A 23,917-nucleotide genomic window follows, 5' to 3' on the forward strand; every position below is an offset into this window, starting at 1 on the left:
GACGAACCAGAGAGAGAGAAAGAAGAGAGAGAACTTCGCCTGGGGAAGGAAGGAGAAACGAAGGGAGCTGATTTTTTTGTTAAATTTGAACCCACTTTTCTCTGTGCTTCCACCATGAACTCCATCCCTGTTTATAGGGGTAGAAAAGTGTCATACTGTCTTTTATGGTATCAAGTATTGGTTCTTAATTCGACTCTAGATGATCTCAATTATTAGTTAAATCATCGGTCAATTATTAGTTCAAATCATCGGTCACCATGAATTGTTAAATTTATTAATTAAAAGTTACCTGAGGTGGTATCCTTGAGCTGTCATCGTGGCCTCTATGATGTTCATCGGCTACAAAGAACCATCCTAGGATGTAGAAAAAAAATTAACTGATCATTTTCATGTAAATTTTATCAAATTTGATGAAAGTGAGAGACATTAAGTGCACCTATAAAATAGTTTATTGGGTAGTTCTTTTAGATAAAAATTAGAGTAGAAGATGAATAGTAATTAAAACAACACTGTTTTGGTAAGGTTCATTTTAGTTCTTTGTTTTGTGATTACTTTTAATTAAACATCTAATTCATATTAAATATTTAATTTTATGCAATTTCATCCTTAAAAAACTTCAATATAAACCTTAGATTTACGTGTTATTTTCATTATAGTACTTGGTGTCAAATATATATAATTTAACTTTCAATTAATCATTAAAATTTTAATTCTCTTTAATTTCACCTCTGATTTTAATTAATTGAATCCTCATAGTTCAACGCCTGTTACAAATTGATCCTTGGCTGTGAATTTGTTTAATTTAACCCCTAATTGACCCCAAAACTTTAATTTTTTTGAGATTTTGCCCCTAATTCCAATCAATTGACTTGGTAAAAATTAAATTTAACCTTCTAAAATTTCAATCTTCTCAATTAAGTCCAAATTAGGCTTTCAAACTTAATGTTTTACTAATTAAGCCTCCTAATAAAATTAATTTGACTATTTTAAAGTATAATTAAGTTTTTATATCTAATTAAATCCTTCAATTAGATCCAAATTAATTCTTGAACATGATTAAACTTTAATTTGACCCATGATTAAATCAAATTAACCTATTAAAATTTTAATTATATCCTTAGGCTGAATTTTTATGCAAATTCGTTCAATAATAATTTAATTTAACTTTAAATTTATATTATCTCTATAATCGTGAGTATACTAAAATACAATTAGCTTTGATTTCCATTCAAAATTACAGCTTGTATTATTTTTGGAATCCTCCTCCGTCAACATGCATTCCACTTCCTGAAGAGTTCGCCACCATCCCTTTCTTATCAACTCAAGGGCACCCTTTGGCTGCTCATTCTGCATGACTTCCTATTATGACATCTCAGCTATTTGGTGAAATCACAGTAATTTGGTGATCTTGCTCCTCCTTAGCTTCCGACAGAGCTTCAAACTTATACTGCAATTCCTGAAGAATGAATGCTACGCCCACAATTAGCCTAACAAGTCATCCCTTTCACTTCTTACTGTTGCCATAGCCTATTCCAAACTTGTCTTCCTCTTTTTTACATCAGGCGGCTCCCTAGTATATATACGGACCCTCGCTGTATACTTCACGTTGCCTCCTCATAACCATCAACCCGTCTTTCTCATGATCTGATCTATTACTCTTCTCTTAACCTTTCATGTGCCCCATTAACTATTTAAAGGACTTCAACATATCAGGGCTCTGATGAGGCGATGTTTACCTCCAAGTGTTATGTGGCAAAAACTAAGTGTGCTGTTTGTTCTCATGATGCAAGCTGCAAGAGTCATCCTTCAAAATATTTTAGAGCTTTCTTAAGTACCTTTTTTTTTCTTGTAGGGAGGGCTTGCAGAGTTTGCATAAGTATACTTGAATGTTCATCCACATCCTTTTTTTAGATAAACGTTGTTATATATACATATATATATATTAGATTCGTGGTTTGTGCTTGATTTGTAGTCAGAAGTTTCTCTTGAGATTGGGCGGGCTAGACCATCTTCTTTGCTGCTTCTCTTCTTTTCATGTCACTGGGTGTTAAATTTTATTGCTGCACTACTGTCTTTTTGTAATCTTGGTTCTTTATTTTCATCTCATCCGTGAAAGTTGATCCAGCTAGCGTGCTCAATTTTTTATTTTGTTCTTTTGAAATGCAAATACTACATTTTCAGTTTCTCTTTGACACAATCAAAAGCAAACTAGGAGACAAATTACAGTGAATCCTAAATTAGTTTAATTTTCAGTTTCGATCGATCATGAGTCAAAGCAACATGATCCTTAGACCAATAGTAAAAATAAGATGCCTTGTATTTACCTTTGAAGTTTTGGTAGCTAATTTGTTTGTTGGTATAAAGAAGAGAATTATTTGTTAATTTCAGTGTAATTGTCTAGAAAGTAGACCAGGAAATCTTTTGTTTCACTTCTTTTCTTTTTCTTTTTTTTTTTGTCTCACACGCCACCACCTGACTTGGTGCTGAGCCTGCTTTGTTGTGTTTTTCATCCTTTGAATTTTCCTATCTCTAGCTGGATATGTTTAATGAATTTGTATGGCTTTTGAAAGGGAAGTAATGGCTTGTACAACCTAAACTCTTTGAAAAGCTTTTCTATTACAGAGGGGGCTGAATTTATCTCTCTCTTTTTTTTTTTCTAAGATTAACTTTTTAGTTCTATGGTTTGTTTAGATTTTCCATGGTATGCCATTTTTTTCTTTTTGAACACTTTTACTCTGGTCGTTTACCTTGACTACAGTTGCTTACGCATTTTTATGGCATCTACGTGATTTTCCATGCAATTAATGTAATTTGGATTGCATTATCACACTTATTAATGCACTATTGTTTGACTTTGTGAATTGTGTAATTAACTATTTATCCATAACCACAGTAATTTGTTGGAAGGTTGCATCATATTTTTTAAAAGTATTTTTTAATTGAAAATATATTAAAATAATAATTTTTTATAATAATTTTTAATTCACATCAAAACAATAAAAAATTCTAAAAATATATCAATATATTATATTTTCAAGTAAAAAATAAATTTAAAAACTATTTTAAAAAACAAAAAAACTAATAAACAAATACTTGGGTCCACCAACAAAAGCTTTGAAGGACCATATTGCAAACAATAGCCCAAATAAGAAAAAAATGGAAAAAAAAAAAAGAGGAATAATGTTCACACACACAGTCAAATTAAAGGTATTATCTTTAATGAAATTCCATTAAACATATTCAAAACTTTCAATTCAAGGGGCTGAATCATAGCAGATTACTTAATCTCTTACAGAATTTTTATTCAATGTTCGAAGTCTCAAAACCACCACAAATTTTAAGTTTGTAATAAAAAGTTTTCTTAACAAGGACACCTTAATTGAATTTCTTCAGAGCCACCGACAAGAGGAAGTGTGTAATATACAAGGATAAAAACAGGTTACTAAACCGCCAATTCAATCCAAAGTTTTAGATGATAGTAGTGAAGTATACACTGGTCATTCTCATTGTCCAGAAATTTATTACTTTTAACACTACCAGAAATTCGCTAAATAGCAATGGATTTACCGATGGAATATTTCTGTCGGTAATTTGATGTCGGCAATTTGAGGTCGAACTTACCGACAGACAATATTCCGTCCGTAATTTCATCGGTAACTACCGACGGAAATTATCCGCCAGTAGTTACCAATGGAATTACGAACGGAAACGTTTTCGTCGTAAAAAAAAATGGGTCGCTAATGTGGAGGTTTTGGCGGGTTATTTTTTCAGACGGAAGCACCGACGGATTCAAAAAGACAGCCCGTATAGCGACCGCCGTTTATATTGCTGACAGAATCATCAACGGATTTGAAATGGCAGATCCGTGCGGTGACGTGTCGATTGTTCCGTCAGAACGGTTTCACCGATGGATATTCCGTCAGTGAAACCGTCGGTAAAAGTTAATATATGTCCACTCCACCGACCCTCTCCTCCTCTATTTCTCCTTCTTCTTCCTAACCCAACTCTCCCCATCTGCAAACAACCAGCCCCCCTCCTCTCCAAACAAAAATCTCCCTTATATCAGCACAATAAGTTATATTTCTTGAAGTTTTGTGGTCACAGCATCTGTGTTCTGATTTACCGAAGGATTTTATCAATTTTTGTAAGTAATTCTTTCTTTTTAAATTTTAAAATTTAATTAAATGTCAATTTTATTATTTTTTTAGTATATGTATTTTGTTAGTAAATGTACATGTTTTATTGTTATTTCTCAAACACACTTGTAGTATATGAATGTACGTATAATTCTATACCTGTTATGGTTTGTTTTAGATTTTGTAAGATTGTATTTGTTTGTAAATTGTTAAAACTTTATGGAACTACCGAAGTACATGTGCTGTTTTGAAATAATTAATAGCTTACTTAATGGGTCCGTTTAAAGTTTTGTCAATGGTATTGCGGAGTGGTAATTTCTGTAAATTTATATATTTTAATTTGTATGGACGTTGATAAATGATAATTAATATTTAATATTTATGAGAAGTTGTGATTGGTTTGTTGGATAATCTCGAGGTAAAGTAATATTTTTGCAAGTTTATTTACCTAACTTAGTTAATTAATACATTATGTCATCATAATTTTATAGAGGTTCGATATAAATCATGGATGATCGTTCATGGATGTATCAAGATTCACCCCAAGGATTGCGGAGGATGGATTATTGTAACGGGGTTCAGGGTTTTATTAATTTCGCAACATCTATTCTTAGAAATTTTACTAGAGACGGTATTTGGTGTCCATGCAGGAAGTGTCAAAATAAAAAGTATTTGCATCAAGATGTTGTAATGATGCTTCTTCTACACAAAAGGTTTATGGAGAATTACCAGTGTTGGTATGCACACAGAGAAGTATTTGTTAGCGAGAGTGAGAGGAGAATGGAAGAAACGGTGGTTGGGTCTACTTCTAGTGTTAGCAAGTGCATGAAGCGGCAAATGACAACACTAATCCTTACAGAAATATGGTTATGGATGCAATAAAAATGAATCAAGGTAATGTCAGTCAATGTCCAATCGTAGAAGAAGAACCTAATGTAGATGCAACAAGGTTTTTTGATTTGTTGAAAGATTCTAACGAACCATTATGGGATGGCTGCACGAACCACAGTAAATTATCAACTGTAGCACAGGTGGTCACCATCAAGTCAAATCACGGGTTGAGTGAGGTCGGGTATGACAAGATTATTGAATGGGCAAGAAGCATTTTACCTGAAGGGAACAGGCTGAAAGAGAACTTCTATGCTGCGAAGTCCATGATGAAACCCCTCGGTTTAGGATACCAAAAAATTGACATGTGCCCTAACTTCTGCATGTTATACTACCTTGAAAATGCTGAGATGACCGAGTGCATGACATGCGGGCATTCCCGTTACAAACCTAAAACTGGCAGGGGAAAGACTCTAGTGGCATATAAAAAACTTAGATACTTCCCGATCACACCTAGACTGCAGAGGTTATTCATGTCACCAAGGACTGCTGAGCACATGACATGGCACCAAGCACACCATGCAGTTGATGGAGTGATGGTTCATCCTTCTGACGGCGAAGCGTGGAAATGCTTTAACAGTGTTCATCCTCACTTTTCAGCTGAATCAAGGAATGTGCGTCTTGGGTTGTGTATAGACGGATTCAACCCATTTGGGTCATTTGCTGCTCCTTATTCTTGTTGGCCGGTCATACTCACAGTTTATAACTTGCCACCAGGAATGTGTATGAGGCCAGAGTTCATGTTTTTATCTACTGTCATACCCGGTCCAAGAAGCCTGGGGCGGAATGTAGATGTTTGTCTTTGACCGTTGATTGATGAGTTGGCGCAGTTGTGGTCCTCCGGAGCTCTGACTTATGATTTATCGAGGAAATAAAATTTCCTTATGAGGGCGGCTTTGACGTGGACTATCAATGATTTTCCAGCTTATGGAATGCTTTCTGGTTGGAGCACGCATAGGAAACTCGCATGTCCATACTGTATGGAAAACAACAAGGCATTCACGCTAGCAAAGGGAGGTAAAGCTTCTTTTTGTGACTGTCACTGTCGCTTCTTGCCACTTAATCACAGGTACAGAAAAAACAGAAAAGATTTTTTTGTTGGCAGAGTTGAAAAAGATGTTATCTCAGAGTACGGTGACATTGTGTTTGGCCTTCAATCAGGTAAGCAAAAGTTTTTTGGTTTTGGTTTGACCCATAATTGGGTAAAGCAAAGTATCTTTTGAGAGCTTTCTTATTGAAAAACCAATCTGCTCTGCCATAACCTTGACATCATGCACATCGAAAAGAACATGTTTGAGAACATGCTATGGATGTGAAGGGGAAGACAAAGGACAAAATCAAGGCTAGATTGGATGTAGCTTTATACTGTAACCATAAAAATATGGAGTTGGTTTATGATGAGTCACGGGTCGCAAAACCAAGAGCAAGCTTCGTGTTAGAGAAAAACGCACAATTGCTAGTCTACAAATGGCTTAAGAGTCTGCGTTTTCCGGATGGACATGCATCGAACATATCAAGGCTGGTTAATATAGAGGACTGCAGATTGTATGGAATGAAGAGTCATGACTGCCATGTGTTTATGCAAACACTCATCCCATTAGCTTTTCGTGATTTGTTGCCAAAGGGAATATGGGATGCACTTACGGAGATCAGTCATTTCTTCAGAGATATATGCTCCAACAAGTTGAATGTTAATCACATTGAGAGGCTTCAAACGAATATCGTCGAGACACTATGCAAACTTGAGATGATATTCCCTCTATCATTTTTTGACTCAATGGAGCATCTCCCTATATATCTACCGTTTGAGGCAAAAGCTGAAGGATCGATCCAATTCGAACGGTTAGATATTACAGTTGCAATGTAATTCATATATAAAAGTATTTTATATGTTTTTCTTAATTGAAAATACTTGATTAATATTTCAATGCGGGTACTTGTTTAATCTCAAGAAAAAGGTTATGAACAAGGCGCATGTTGAGGCTTTGATATGTGAGGCCTATATTGTTGAGGAGATCTCAACATTTATCTCGTACTATTTCAAACCTCATCTGAGAAAGAGAATCAATCGCGTTCCACGACATAATGATGACGGTGAAGTGCCTTTCAGTGGGAACTTGTCAATATTCTCCAATACTGGACGACCCACACCTAAAAATGTCGTAAGAGGAAGATATTTGTCAGAAATAAAATTCAAACAAGCACACAACTATGTTTTATTTAACTGTGATGAGCTGATACCTTTTATTCATTAAGTTTATACTAATTAAACTTTGTTAGTAATATACTGTTAATTATATATTGTAATATCATACACTCATTATCACTTGCAGGCAACATCGACAATATTTGCTCTCCAATAACTCACAGCTGACCGAATCCCAGATCTTTCAATTACAAGATAAGCAGTTTGCCACGTGGTTCAGAACACATGTAAGCACTATCACAAACTCATTCTAACTTGCAAAATTATTGTACGTATCCATGTCATTACGAGATTCTCGTTTATTTATTGTTTATTGATGTACATTACATACAAGGTTTATCAAATGGGAAGGAGTGCACCTAAGTCATTGTCTTCACTAAGCCTGGGGCCTGAAAGAAAATATAAGTGCTACAACGGGTATTTTGTCAATGGATATGTTTTCCATACTGAAGAATACGGGCAAGGAAGAAAGACATACAACAGCGGTGTTTGTGTTAAGGGATCCACTAGTAGTGAGTTAGAAGTTGACTACTATGGTAGATTAGAAGAGGTCGTCGAACTGCAATATCATAACGAGCAGAATATAGTGTTTGTATTCAAATGCTATTGGTATGATAGGACTGACAGAGGAATCAGAGTTGATCCGTACTATGGTCTGGTCGAAATCAACTCAAAAGCTAGACTCCGCAACATAAACGATGTCTTTGTTTTCACAAAGCAATGTCAACAAGTTTATTACACATACACCCCTTCATTTAGAAAGGATCAATCAAGAGTGGATTGGTTGTCCGTTTTAGAAAAGAAACCACGAGGTCGTGTCGAGGTTGTTCAGGATGAGAACGAAGACACAAGTGTGCGAGATGAAGTCTTTCAAGTTAGTGAGGTGGTTGAACCATATCGAGTTGCTCCTTCGATTGAATTGGAAAAAAATTCAAATTTTTGTGTTTTCGATTATACTCTTGTTGATGTTGACGTAGAGGAGTTGAATTTTGTTTTGAGCTCTAGTGGACAAGCAAATATCGATGAAGAAAATGATATTCATATTAAAGATTGCGATGAAGGTGATGACAATTCAATTGATGACGAAGAAGAAGAAAATTCTGACTAACTACCAAAATGAAGCCCTGTGTAAAACCCTTTTTTCATGTAATTTAGATTATGGATGATATATTTTGAAACACAAAATATTTATTACTTGAAATAATTAGTTGAAATGTCATAATTATGAAATAATTACTTGAAATAATTATTGATCATGGATGATATATTTTGTAAAATGAAATAAACACTTGAAATGCCACCACATCACCGACGGCAACACCGACAGCCTTAAGTCCGTCAGCATTTCACAGAGAGTTCAGAAATAATTACTTGAAATGCCACCACATCACCGACATCCACATCGATGGCCTTCAATCCGTCGGCATTTCACAGAGAGTTCAGAAATAATTACTTGAAATGTCACCACATCACAGACGGAACCACCGATGGCCTAAAGTCCGTCAGCATTTCACAGAGAGTTCGAAAATAATTACTTGAAATGCCACCACATCACCGACGTCCACACCGACGACCTTAATTCCGTTAGCATTTCATAGAGAGTTCAAAAATAATTACTTGAAATGCCACCACATCACCGACGACCATATCAACGAATTTATATCCGTCAGTACGTTGTCGGCGGGTCAATTTTACAGACAAAATTCCAGACGGACCGCACGAATTTCAAAGGGTTGTGCATTAAATGCATCTCTGACCGCGTCATATTGCCGACGGATTTACCAACAGACCACGAAAAATATAGAAGGTCATTGAAAAATTTGGTGCAAAATTCAAAATTTACCGACGGATTTTTAACACCTCATCGACGAATTAAATTAAAATAATAATTAATTTTAAATCCGTCGGTAAAACTGGCATTTAAGTCCCCTCGACCGCCTCTTCAGTTCATTTTTTCTTCTCCTCAATTTTTCACCGATTCTTTTCCTCTCGGTTCTTCACTCCGTTCTTCAAAAGTTTCTTCAAAGGTTTCACCAGCGATCTCTAAAATCTTATCTCGTGAATCTCCATCAATTTAAAAGGTTTGTATTTCTTCTATTTCATTTTACTTTAAGGGTTTTTTTTTGCTATTTTTTTGTGATGTTTTTTGTTTTGGTGTATTTTTTGTAATGTAGATAAAGTCTATAGTTCTTTTTACAGAATTCATTGCTAAAGTCTATAGTTTTTTTTTTAATTTATTGAATATTTTTTATTGTTGTGTTGGCATAATTATTAATAGTTAATTTGTTGAATATTTATTGTTAATGTTGAATTTACCATAGAATTAGTAATTGAATATGTTGGAATAATTATTAATTTTACTCTATTATTGCATGCTTTGTGTTTAATTTTTTCCATTTATTTTGATTGTTATTCTAGAGTTTTTTTTTAATTTTTTGTTTTGTTGTATTGGCATAATTATTGAATAATTTGTTGAATTGTAATTCTTAATGTTGAATTTACCTTAGGATTAGTAATTGAATATGTTGGAATAATTATTAATTTTACTCTATTATTGCATGCTTTGTGTTTAATTTTTTCCATTTATTTTGATTGTTATTCTAGAGTTTTTTTTTAATTTTTTGTTTTGTTGTATTGGCATAATTATTGAATAATTTGTTGAATTGTAATTCTTAATGTTTAATTTACCTTAGGATTAGTAATTGATATGTTGGAATAACTAGTATAGATTAGGTAAATTGGTTGTGGTTATTGTTAACATGTGCATGTTTGTGGATTTGGGTAGTATTCGGTATAGGGGAGGTGCTGTCGATTTTTTTTTTACATTTGAATTTAACTATATAATTATTTGTATAAAAGTGTGTAAATGCGTAGAACGAAAATCAGAGTTGGTCGCTCAAGTACGGTCGCAGCTAGTTTGTCTAGCAGCGACGATGATATTTCCTTAGGTGCCTCTCAAGAAGAGGCACCTACACTACCTGCGCCGTCAACCGAAGCTGCCTCTTCTAGCGGTACTTCACAGTGCAGAGGTGGCGTGCCTTCGCAGCGGAATCAATTTACCTGTAAGTATAAGGCACAGTGGAAGGACGACCTTTCAATGTAAGTTTGTTAAGGTTTTAGTTTTTTTTAAAAAAAATTACAACATAATTTATGAAGTAATCACTATTGAATTTATTTCATTTATTTTTAGGTTCACAAACATTGAAACCGCCTGAGTAATATCATCGGCGTTTAAATCATCGATGGAGATTCCATTGTTTCAATGGAGTCAGATATCCAAGCATCCTAAATGGATGCCTCAAATCAATGCATGCCTCAAATCAATGCATGGTTTAACAGGTTTGAGGTTGGTATTAATTTATAATTTTCAGCTTATTAATATAATTGTAAATAAATTATTATTTTTATTTAAACTTGTTTATTTATACACAGCACAAATTCTGTTGGGACAGTGAACATAACACTGTTGTGAGGAGGGTGTGGGAAAATCACGCGGCACCTAGGTAAGATAAAAAACAATACAAGATTTTTTTTAGACAAAAATTTATGTTTTGAAATGTAATTTTTGGTTGCGTGAAGTAGGTTGCATGATTTTTGGTATGAAGCACAAAAAAAGGCAAAAAAAAACCGTGAGGGATAAGGGTTTCCAAGGCTGAAACGATGTTGCGGTTTGGAGGGATTTCAAACCGATATACATCCCGAAAGATATATGGCCGCACTATCTTGAGCATGTGACGTCTGAGTGGTTCACATGATGCTCAAAATCCGGTGCTAGCAACCGAAATCGGCCAACTCATGGCGTGGTGACAACACACACTGGTGGCTCCGTTCTGTTTGTTGCACATGCGAAATGGATGGTAAGATTAATTTAAATAAAATATATCGATAAATTCAGTTTTTGTTAATATATCTTTTTTCATTATAGGTTGCTTCTCTTGGACGTGAGCCGAGCCTGATGGAGCTGTTTGTAGAGACGCACGTGCGGAGTCAAGACTGCCAGAAGGGGGCGCAACAGTTCGTTGATAGCCGTGCTCAACATTTCGTGGTATGTTTGTTCAACCATTTTATTTTGTAAGTTATTATGTAAGTTATTATGTTTATTGTATTGAATATGATGATTATTTTTATTATTATTTTCAGGAGACCTATAATAATCAGTTGAGGGAGAGATGCAGGGACGATATTTTGACCCATCTGGAATTCGATCCGGATTTGTGGATGGAGGTTGGCTCGTCAGGTAGACCCGATAAAAATCGGGTTTACGGGCTCTCCAACACTACGGCCGACAACTTGCGGTCGACCCGTAGTGTTTCAACCGTTGGGAGCTCCCAATCAATATCGAGCTCCCAATCTAAGGAGTTCGTGGCCTTGCAGCAACACACGACTCAGCTCACCGAGAAATACGATAACCTATCAGCAGAGTACGCACAACTCAAAGCGTCTCATGCACAACAAAGAGCGGAAAAAAGAGTCGAGTCTGAGCAAATCAAAGCGTCTCAAGCACAACAAAAAACAGAGTATGAACAACAAAAAGCGGCTTATGAACAACAAAAAGCGGCTTATGAACAGCTTCGCGAAATGATTATGAACATGGCAAATAGTGGAACATGTGCGCCTAATCTTTTTTGGCCGTATAACCACCAGCCTCCTCCAGGATCTCCTTCTCCTCCTCCAGCTCCACCTTTATATTAATTTGTAATAAATATTATTTACCTTTAAAATTTCATTTAATATTTTTTTGAAACATATTCAGTTTGTAATGAATATTATTTAACTTTGTTTTTTTTATGTTTAATATAAATTTTATTTGCATAATTGGTTTGTATTACAATTAATTTATATAGTTTTATATTATATATCCTAAATAAATTTTTAAAAACAAATTCAGAAAAAAACTATTACCAAGGATTTTACCGACGGATTAATTCAGTCAGTATTTTAAACACTCACCGACAGACTTACCGACGGAATTAATCTGTTGGCATTTAACAGTAGCTGCCACTAGTACCGATGAATTTATAGACGGATATATTCGGTCGGTACACTCACCGACAAATTTACCGACGGTTAGTTTCCGTCGGTAAATCACAATATCACCGACGGACTACAACTCCGTCGGTATATTTCAAGCGGAAATCTTTTTTTTTACCGCGCAAATTCCGTCTGTAAACCCATCGGCAAATGGTTTTTTTGTTTTTCCGACCGATATAGCGATGGAAGGGGGAATCACCAACGAAAGGAAAGCCGACGAACGTAATCCGTCGGTGATGACGTCGGTAAAAAAATCACCGAAGAACTTCTAATCACACTCCGACGGAATAATTCCGTTGGTAAAACTATGAAATCTTGTAGTGTAATTATGTAAAGTCGTTAATATATTCATAATTCAATTATTTTGTGCATTTTTTTTCTTTTTTGATTAACGTGAGTGTCCAAGTCAACTTGCGTGCACCTCGACTAATTCAACGAGCTCTAAAATTAATGATCATGTAAGCCTCCAGTGACTCTGAGGTTTATAAGACTTAAACTGATGATCTTTAAAGGATAAATTTAAAACTTGACCAATTAAACTATACTTTTAAAAGTTATAATTGTTTTTTTTTTAATGGCAACCAGTGAAGTTTGGGTTACGCAATGAAAGTAATTCTCCTATTATATATAATAATGATATAAATTTAAATTATTAGAACTCAAATTTACTTTATAAAATAAAAAAAAATAGCATGAAGGATGGATAGTTGACTTGGTTTCTGTCACTTCTTGCTTAAAGCAAGCCTCTCTCTTTCTTTGTTTCCGTACTCCTTCCTCCCTTTCTTTCACACAAGATTCCAACTCCCAACATCATTTCCTACTGCAAATTATACCCATATCTGTATCAAAATCAGTCATATCTGACAATTCTGTCCACTGTATATTTTCTCTCGAATGTGACGAGGTTAATACGTCCAGCTCCTTAACAATTATCATGTCCTTCTCGAGGCTTCTTTTTGCTTCACTCGTTGCCTTTTGTCTCGCAACATTTGCTTCTGGGGCTACTCGTTTACCCGACGATGAAGGTATGTTCAAGGCAAGATTGAATTAGTGATTTTGGAGTTTTCTTGTTTTATATTATCTCGGTTGTTTCAATCATAGCTATGGAGATGAAGCTCTTCAATAATTTAATTATATATCATTATTCTGGAAAATAATAAACCTTGTAATATATATATATATATATATATATATATATATATATATATATATATATATTCTTACAGTTGAAGCTCTGCGTGACGTAGCAAAGACAATAGGCAAGACAAATTGGAATTTCAGTGCTGATCCTTGTGGTGGTCAATGGGGTTGGGTTGATCCAAATCCGGTGAAAGGGAATGAAAACGCCGTATCCTGCGACTGCACCTTCTCAAATGGCACCATCTGCCATGTCATTAGCATGTAAGAAATCTCTCTCTCTCTCTCTCTCTCTCTCTCTCTCTCTCTCTCTCAAAGTCTTTTGTTAGAAGGTGCGGATGGCCCTTGATTAATTATCCCAAGCCAAACTCTACCTCAGTAGATTATCTTCATCCTCTTAACTACATGGTAATAGTGCATCACTACGATATACCAATAATTTTATATTTACTATATATTGATAGAAACTTTAGAGATTTCTTTGAGACTCTGCATATTTGATTCCAAAATCTGCCTTAAAAAGACAAATTACTCACGAAAATTGTGCATCTGCAAGTTATGTGGGAGGTAAATATTTGAAAATATTGAACTTATTACAAACCTCGATATATATATATATATATATATATATATATATATATATATGAGCTCCATTGTAGTTCAGATAAGGAAAAAGAGAGGGTATTTTTAATATTCAATATGAGCTTGCTCAACCATATAAATATTATACTCTAATCTTTAAAAGCTGTTCTTCTGCATTTCCCGGAACAAGACTAACAAGAAAGATATTAAGATCCCAAGAATCAAGATATGATAAATGTCAAGAGTTGAATATTGGTTACGACACAAAAATCCCTTCCAATAACGACAAAACTTAAATTTCTTTTTAGAATAAGAAAACTAAATGCTAAATCAACTTTATTAATCAAACAGCGTGGAGAAGTGTACTTTTAGTAGCCGTTCGTTCAGTGGCCCTTTGTTTTTGCTGTTGAAACTAGGTTTTATGATTTTATAATTTTCTGTACTGCAAGATTGTTTTAATATATTAATGTTGGAAATAATTTTTAAAAATATAAAAAATATTATTTTTATATATCTTTAATTAAAAAAATAATTTAAAAAGTAACAAGGAACCCACTAACCACTACCTCACAAGTCAAACATGCTATAAGCAGGGTCTACCTTGACAAGACAACGTGGGCATGTGAAACGAAGGCTGTGCAAAATCAGATTGTTAATTAAGAAAAATGAGACACAGACAAGGAAGAGGGCTGTATATGTCGGCCCAGTGGCCAAGTTGTGTAGTAATTAATTTTAGTTTCCTGGTGTTGACTTTGACTTGTAAATGACAACCAACACTTACGATGGCAATATTAAATATTATATGTTATATGATGGCAATATTTTAAAAAAATACATATATTAAAATAATATTTTTTTATTTTTAAAATTTATTTTTAATATTAAAATTTCAAAACAATTCTAAAATAAAAAAATATTTTTAAATAAAAAATACTTTTTTAAAATTTTTAAAAACACCATTACGACACCGCTGTCCTGGATCCAAGCAGTAGAAATGTTGACATGATCTTGTGTTTATGTTTCGACCACACATTGTATTGATCAAGTAAGACTAAACACTTTATTTTTTTTATTGTTTTATTATTATTATTATAAAAAAACTCAGCACCTTTTCAAATACTATGTTGTAATGGATTTGAGGAGTTAATTTGGGATTATAGAAATAATTATTTTTAATAATATTTTTTTTATTTTAAAAATATGTTAAAATTATATATTTATTAATTTTTAAAAAATTATTTTTAATATAACATTTTAAAATAATATAAAAACATCAAATTAATATTAATTAAAAAAATTTAAACGCTTTTTAAACCCAAAAAAAAAAAACACGTTCTGTTTATTAAAAAGTAACAAGGCTCTTGTGCTTTTCAACTTTGTGATGTCGTTTCAAGTTATCAAGGGAGAAAAAAATTATGATGGTGTTTTAGGGTTCCAGCTTCTTTCAATTTAGTCTTTTATATATATATATATATATATATATATATATATACACGATTAATTATTTTGGTTTTTTATAAAAAAAATTCACTCTCTTTTGGCTCCCCATAAAATATTTTATAGAAAAATATTTTTTAAAATTCTTCTATTTTTATTTCCCAAAAATATTTTTCTGTGTTAATATCCCATTATTTATTTTACACAAAAAATCATCAATGAAAAATATCTTATAATCCTTTTAAATTTGATTTATTTACTAAAAAATATTTTCAGCTCAAAAAAATTCATATAATATTTTATCAATAATAATTCATTTATAATATAACCTAACTATTTCTACCACCATCACTATTTTTTTTCTACTATCATTTGTTTTTTCACCATCAAAACCACCTCATCTCCATGTTTTCCATCATTTCACGACATTACCCTCACAATTGTTTATTTCAATTTTTTTAATTTTTAAATTGCTTTATCATCAATGTATTTTAATTATTTTAGATTGATTTCTCCATATAGTTTTAAAAGTGATTCAATAAATACAATCAAACAATTAATGATAAAAAACTACTAGTTTAGTTGAGTCGATTTAGGTCATGAATTAATGATTAGAGGAAAAAAATCAAATTCGATAATGGATATAACAACAATCATCATGCATGTGTTTGTGTGTGTAAATATGTATATAAATTATTGAGAAATTATAAACCAATCATTAATGTTGCAGTTTCAATTTTAAAAAAAAATAAAATATTGTTTAAATAAAGGTTAAGATCCTTAAATATTGTTGAAGCACAGAGTTCTGAAGACCCAGAATCTTGAAGGCAGTCTTCCACGAGATTTGGGCAGGTTCCCTTACCTCCAAGAAATGTAAGCATTGCCTCTTAAGTTCTTTACCAAATTTAGCCCAAAATCATTGTTAAACATATGATATGGAATATTAATATCATTAAAAGTCATGGCTGCAACCTTTACAGTGACTTGTCACGTAACTACCTCAACGGTACCATCCCTGCAGAATGGGGAGCCACGCCACTGGCTACCATGTAAGATGCTTTTTCTGTCATATACATGCATGAGTTCTTGAACAATGATTAGTTGTACAGGAAATTAACTGAAAAAATGAGTTTATACATGTCATATGCAGTTCTATTATAGGAAATCGATTAACCGGCCCAATCCCAAAAGAAATTGGAAACATCAGCACTCTTGCAAACTTGTAAGACAAACAAGATCGATCCTTTTCTCCTTCAATCTATTTACTAAGTAATAGTTTTTTTATGGGTGTGATGTTTTGAGTGAAACAATCATGCAGCACTGTCGAGTTTAATCAGCTTTCAGGAGTTCTGCCACCAGAGCTTGGAAATTTAACTCGCTTAGAAAAAATGTAAGTCCTTTCGCTACAAGTTTGTGTGCTATGCAATTTTTAAGTTACTTGTTAGAGCTTTGCTTGAAAAACCAATGAAACTTTATTTAGTTATAATTGTTTTTGCTCTGATGTTATAGGCATCTATCCTCTAACAACTTTACTGGACAGTTGCCAGCAACATTTGAAAAGCTTACTACACTGAAGGATATGTAAGTTTTTGAAGTATTATTATAATTATGACACAAGTTAAATGTTCAGTTTTGAATCAAACTGCAAGATTTTATTGTTTTTTGCAGCCGAATTGGTGATAACAACTTCACAGGTCAGATACCGAATCTTATTCAGAAATGGACCAACCTGGAGAAACTGTAAGATTTTCTGTGGTTCGTAATTGTATGAATTATTTTACAGTTTGTGTGGCCTATCAGATTATTTATTTGAACCAATATTTAACTGCATGATAGAGTGATACAAGGCAGTGGTCTAAGCGGGCCGATTCCACCAGGCATTGCTCTTCTAGAAAAGATGGCTGATCTGTGAGTAAAGCTCTGTTGTTTGATAACTTACATAAGAACAATAATAAAAGCTCTTATCCTTAACCGTGCATATATGCAGGAGAATAAGTGATCTGCAGGGAAATGGAACTGAAGCCGCATTCCCACCATTAACTAATATGAAAAACCTAAAAACACTGTGAGCTAGATGCTTTCTTATCAATCATCATGTGATTATTGTTTTGCGTTGTTGTTTCTTCTTTATGTGATTCTGAAAATTAATGTTTATGTTGCAGGATACTGAGGAGTTGCAATATTATTGGACGACTACCTGACTTTGTTGGTGAATTGCCTAAATTGACAACCTTGTCAGTTCCTTCTATCAGCTTCTTTATATACCGTTTTGGACTTTGTTAGCATTTACCCTGTCTTGTATTTGCGTGCTTGGCAGTGATACACTGATGTTCTCTTAGTTATATGACCATTTTTCTTCATTTTCTAGTAGTATGCTGAGCTCTCTTTATGGTTTCTTTGCAGAGACCTCAGCTTTAACAAACTTATCGGAGAAATTCCAAGCAGCTTTAGTGGTCTAAGAAAAGCTGATTACATGTAAGCAAATGGCTTTATATTTGTTCCTTCTTACATTCAGCTTGAAGATCCCGAGCAGTTCTCATATTTCAAACCAAGTCTTGCAACTGTTCTATAAGCTACAGGAACACTTGTTCTATACGGTTTTGTTACCTTTGCTTGAAATCCACTTTCATTGATTCACTACTTCTTTCTAGATATTTAACGGGGAATCAGCTAAATGGAACCGTACCGGACTGGATATTCAAGGATGGAGAATCTGTGTAAGGTTTCTTTTCCTGTCTAGATTATTTCTGATACGTCTAAAAGTTATTTATTTAGTTTTACAAATATGCTACATAATTTACCTATTGTTCTCTTGATACCGCAGCCATTTGAGGAACACAATTCCATACCATCCCTAGATTGTGTTCAGAAGATAATAAACTTGGTTTGGGGTTTCGATTGCAGCTCACTGATGAATTATTGCATTTGGAAAACCAAGTCATCTAGCTACTTTTTCTAGATTTGATGCCTAAAACTAAAATCTCCATGCATTAAGGGGTAATGAGAACAGTAGAAGGGTTCATAGCCACTAAGAGTAATTAGGCACACTTAACCAAATATGCGATCAACAAATTGTTGATTGATTTACATTTTGAACTAAACATCTACCTTTCTTCTGGCAGTGATCTTTCCTACAACAATTTCAGAAATGAAAGCTCATGTCTACAGCGCAAAGTGTAAGAAAGTGAAGTTTTATGCTCTCCATTTCTTTTCTATCCCTCATTCCCCTGCATTCACTTGCAATTTGCGTAAGAGCTAATTTTTTTCACTTCTCTGATTTCCTACAGCAACTTATTTGGTAGCGCTTCAATGGGCAACGTCTCGTAAGTGTTTAGACTCCTGAAAACTCAATCTTATCTATTTCTAGAGAGATGTTTGATAATTTGGTCTAGGCCTTTCCTATTCTAAATTTTAATCAGATATGTTACTGTTTTTTATTTTTTTTTCTTTTTGTATCTCAGCGGAAGTACTGTTCCATGCTTAAGAAGCTTTCATTGTCCAAAACGTAAGTCAGGCTTATGATTGTGTTCTAGAAAATTATTTGCTCCTTTTGCGTACCAAATATCTATAAATCAGCAGTCTTGTTATGGAAGTTAAAGATCAAGTATACCATCTACCATGATGTCATGGTTTTTGTCATTACGAAGGAATAGAATTGCATAAGAAGCTTAACAAAATTAAGCTTCTACAAGGTAGCAATAATATTTTCAACATACAGAAGTTGTTCTTTGCAATGGTAGTTCGATTTGTGCATGTTAGTATTCCATGCTGATTGACATGTTGTTGCTTTGGCAACAGAATTCTATTCCCTCCACATAAATTGTGGAGGAAAAGAAGCAACTATTGATGGGAACATATACGAAGATGATACGGATCCAGCCGGACCATCAAGATTCTACCAGAGTAGAACTAACTGGGGAGTTAGTACCACTGGTCACTTCATGGACGATGCCCGTTCCTCAGATTCCTACACATGGACGAATGCAACCAAACTCTCCGCAAATACTTCATCACTTTACATGGATGCACGCCTTTCTCCAATCTCTCTGACTTATTATGGTTTCTGTATGGGAAGTGGGAGCTACACAGTTACCCTTCACTTCGCAGAGATAATGTTTACTGATGACAAGACACACAGCAGCCTTGGCAGGAGATTTTTTGATATCTATATCCAGGTGACTGATCAAAGTTTTATTCTGTCATTCAGTATTAAGGGTTTGAATGAAAATACAAAATTTCATTTTTCTTTCTGTTTTATTAATAGCAATCTGACAACAAAAATGTAGGAAAAGCTTGTACAAAAGGATTTCAGTATCCAGGAAGAAGCAGGCGGTGTTGGTAAGGCAATTATCAAAAATTTTACTGCCATTGTAACTGGAAATGCATTGGAGATACGCTTTTATTGGGCTGGAAAAGGGACAACTGGGCTGCCTGTTAGAGGAGTCTATGGACCTCTCATATCGGCTATTTCTGTGACACCTGGTAAGTTGAGGAGATTTTATGAACTTAATCATCAGGATTCTGTTCGTACAGTACAAAACCATCAATGTAGCTTGGTCTTGTCCAATTTGTGTACCCTCTCCATCCAAATGACCAATAAATCTGGGGGTGATCGTACAAATTTCCCGTTCTTATTTATTATTGAGATTTGGGAGATGCATTTAGCAATTTTCATGAGACCAAATGGAAAGCTTTCGTACTATACCTTTGCTTACTGATCTAATACAAAAATAAATTGCTTTATCTCTGAAAAGACGGAAACAATAAAAACTAATAATGTTTCCTTTTACCGCTATTTGAAGTTAGTCTGGATGGTACAATTTCTGCACTTACATACGAAAAATGTATTGTCCACCCAATTTGACTTACAATGTGATGTTATTTGTCTTTCTGTTATAAACTCTTTGCTTCCTGCAGATTTTGTACCTCCTTCAGAAAATAGCAGTAGTAATGGTATATCTGCTGGCACTGTGATTGGCATTGTGGCTGCAGTTGTAGTTGTCATCTTCCTGATTCTAGGAATTCTCTGGTGGAAAGGTTGTTTAGGACAGAAGATCAGTATGCGTCATGGTATTTTCTAAAGATTTATCTTTATTTTCCTATTTCTGCATACGATTTCTCCATATCAACTTTTTAGAACCAAATATATATATATATAGTGAAATTAATTCCAAGAAACGGATTCTTTTCTGAAACAAATTCGCTTCTCCAACAGATTTGAAGGGCCTAGAATTAAAAACAGGTTCATTTACATTGAGGCAAATTAAAGCTGCTACAAACAACTTCGATCCTGCTAATAAAATTGGAGAGGGTGGTTTTGGTCCTGTTTACAAGGTATTCAACATGAACTTTACTTGGTTTCTTAATGCATGGCCTTTGTAACATTTTTAAGATTCTTAGCTTGATGCAATACTTGTCTTGCGAAAGTTTTTTACATTATTTCCTTGATGCAGGGTGTTCTGTCAGATGGAACCATAATTGCTGTAAAGCAGCTTTCCTCCAAATCAAAACAAGGAAACCGTGAGTTTGTGAATGAGATTGGCATGATTTCTGCTCTGCAACACCCTCATCTTGTAAAGCTTCACGGATGTTGCATTGAAGGCAATCAATTATTGTTGGTGTACGAGTACATGGAAAATAACAGCCTTGCTCGTGCTTTGTTTGGTAAATTCAAAGAACATAATTTAAACATAATTTAATTGATTTCAAGCTCTTGGCTCTTAGATGTTTCCATACATGTAAAGGTATGCATGCTTGTATGGAACGAGACAAAATACTCACCTTATACTTAGCATCACTGTTGATCTTGTCTCAAAGGTCCTGAAGAATACCAGCTGAATTTGGATTGGGCAACAAGGCACAAGATTTGTGTTGGTATAGCAAGAGGTTTAGCTTATCTTCATGAAGAATCAAGATTGAAGATCGTGCATAGAGACATCAAGGCCACCAATGTGTTGCTTGATAAGAATCTAGACCCAAAGATATCTGACTTTGGGCTAGCCAAACTTGATGAAGAGGAAAACACCCACATAAGCACCCGAGTTGCCGGAACCCTGTGAGTCTGCTCTCTACTGTTGTATCTTGTTAATACTTTTTAGTTCTTATATTTTAAGTTGAATACAATGAAAAAAAAAAAAAAAAGAGTCCATCCTACAGCTTCAAACAGATTTGGTCAGCAACCAAAACTCATCCCACGTCCAATATATAAAAAAACTGAAAATGAGTCATCCACCATAAGATTTAAGTCTTTTGAATAGAACTCAGTCTAAGCTGTTTGATATTGGTTATTTTTGCAGCGGGTATATGGCTCCTGAATATGCAATGCGGGGTTATTTGACTGACAAAGCAGATGTGTACAGTTTTGGAATCGTTGCCTTGGAAATTGTCAGTGGGAAGAGCAATACTAGTCATCGAACAAAGGAGGACACTGTTTATCTTCTTGATTGGGTAGAAAGAGTTTCTCGCCGTCTTGATTTATTTATTTTTATTATTATCATTGTACTTAATTATATATATCTATCTTGTTTTCTAGGCATTGGTTTTGAAGGAGAAAGGGACTTTGCTGGAGCTCGTTGATCCAAAACTAGGCCAAGACTACAACAAAGAAGAGGCGATAACAATGATTAATGTGGCTCTCCTCTGCAGTAATGTCTCTGCAGCAGTTAGGCCTGCGATGTCTTCAGTAGTAAGCATGCTCGAAGGAAAGGCTGTTGTTCAAGATATTGACATTCCAGATAAAAGCATGTCAACGGATGAGAAGAAGATTGAACAAATGAGGAGGCATTTTCAAGTTATCAACGAACAGGAAATAAGCGAGACTCGTACTCTGTCAATGGATGGACCGTGGACTGCTGCTTCTACATCTGCTGGTGATCTTTATCCAGTCTCTTTGGATTCAGACTATTTGAAGGGTAGAGATTAGAGAAGTTTGCTCCAATTTGCCTCATCAACTGTCCATCCATCATCATCTTATTACTTTTGTTTTTAAGCATATTTCTTTGCCTTGTTATCATCATTTCTGTTCATACTTGTTAAACTTATTTGAGGGCTAATTACGTTAGTGGCATGTCATAACTTTTTCAAAACTTGCAATCGAATTTTCCTTCCACTTTCTGTAAGTTACTCAATAATTTGATGACATGTCCTTCAACCTTAATCCATTTTTGGTACACCAACTTAGGTTTTGTATCAATCGAATTCGTACATTTGATATTTTATTATGTTAATCTAGTACTTGTACCAATATCTCATTGTTTAATGAGGTTCTTTCTTGATAAAAGTATCTTTTTAAATAATTCTATATTTAATGGATTAAAATATTTTAAATTATAATAAATATTTTTAAAAAGAAATTGATATCCAAAAATTAAAATATATGTACTTGATTGAGAAAAGGTACAAAGTTGATGTCCTAATAATGCATTTATTCCATTTTTTTCTAATTTTCCATGTTATTTTCTAATCTTTAGAACTATTTCTGACCTATTATGTATGTTGCCTAGGATCCTATCTTTGTTTCTCGAGTTGGTTGTTGGTTTCTAATGCATTGTTTTTTCTCAGTGATGTAGTTTGCTTTTTTACCATTCATAACACCGATTTTTTTAGATTTTAATTTGCCCTATCTTGCTACATGTTCAGGATTTCAAGCATTCTTCCCCTGTGTTTTCCCCTATTTTCTCATGTGCTGCCTCTCTTTCTTCCCTGGAATTTTAATCCTCCTTGCCAAACCAACTAGCTTTGATGTATGGCAACCTAAAAAAACTATAAAACTGAGTTTTAATTAGAGAAAATATTCTATAATAAAATTTTAAATTAAAATTTCTTATATAAATGCTTTATATGACATAATTTTATGTTATTTTATGCTTGCTTTGTTTTTGTCTGTGTCATATTCACTCTTCTAATATAGAGGACCCCACAAATATTTTTATGATAGCTCACGATGTTTTTACCTCAATATTAACTCAAACTCTGCATAAGATGCATTAACCATAGCTATCACTTACAAAAGTTTGTGCCGTCCCATGCAAAAATTAGTTCCATATTAACCCAAGAAAAAACCTAGATGGTGTGGAAAAAGTATCATAGCAAAACGTTATTAATTGTAGATTAAAATTTTTGAAATTTTGCCTTTGTCCTTGTAAAAAAAAAAGTATAACTAATATTGAGTGCTAAGGTATTTTTTTAATGTCAACCACTCAATCACTTTCGGGCAGCACATGAGATTGACTTTAATGGTCAAAATTATTATTTCACCACGTCATTTGATTTTTCTCAACATTCTCTTTCTTTGTAAATGGCACGTGCATGGTGATTCCGTCCAGTTTGAAGCCATTTTGATTTTTTTGTGATTTCATCTTTTTTTTTTATCTATTGAGTTTGATTCTCATTTTTTTTATTGTTATTTTTCATATTTAACAAGATTTTTAGATTGATTTTTTTATTTATATTATTCTTCAACATTAAATTGATTGAGAATTAAACTTCTTAAGAAAATCCA

At 33.9% G+C, this 23,917-nt stretch overlaps 1 protein-coding gene across 1 annotated transcript; it reads left to right on the forward strand.

Annotated features, from left to right (window-relative positions):
- Positions 1-12,978: 12,978 nt before the first annotated feature.
- On the forward strand, positions 12,979-22,573 carry LOC133679139 (probable leucine-rich repeat receptor-like serine/threonine-protein kinase At3g14840). The gene is made up of 24 exons (XM_062101648.1): positions 12,979-13,286; positions 13,488-13,662; positions 16,219-16,290; positions 16,398-16,466; positions 16,568-16,639; positions 16,736-16,807; positions 16,927-16,998; positions 17,086-17,157; positions 17,254-17,325; positions 17,405-17,482; positions 17,580-17,651; positions 17,821-17,892; positions 18,069-18,134; positions 18,540-18,593; positions 18,705-18,740; positions 18,879-18,922; positions 19,216-19,592; positions 19,704-19,899; positions 20,335-20,487; positions 20,633-20,751; positions 20,871-21,081; positions 21,235-21,472; positions 21,714-21,864; positions 21,950-22,573. The coding sequence occupies exons 1-24, from the start codon at positions 13,196-13,198 to the stop codon at positions 22,337-22,339; spliced, it is 3,024 nt and encodes a 1,007-aa protein (XP_061957632.1). The 5' UTR covers positions 12,979-13,195; the 3' UTR covers positions 22,340-22,573.
- The last annotated feature ends 1,344 nt before the right edge of the window (positions 22,574-23,917 follow it).

Source organism: Populus nigra, chromosome 1, assembly GCF_951802175.1.
Source record: "Populus nigra chromosome 1, ddPopNigr1.1, whole genome shotgun sequence".
In the NCBI taxonomy this organism is placed as follows: domain Eukaryota; kingdom Viridiplantae; phylum Streptophyta; class Magnoliopsida; order Malpighiales; family Salicaceae; genus Populus; species Populus nigra.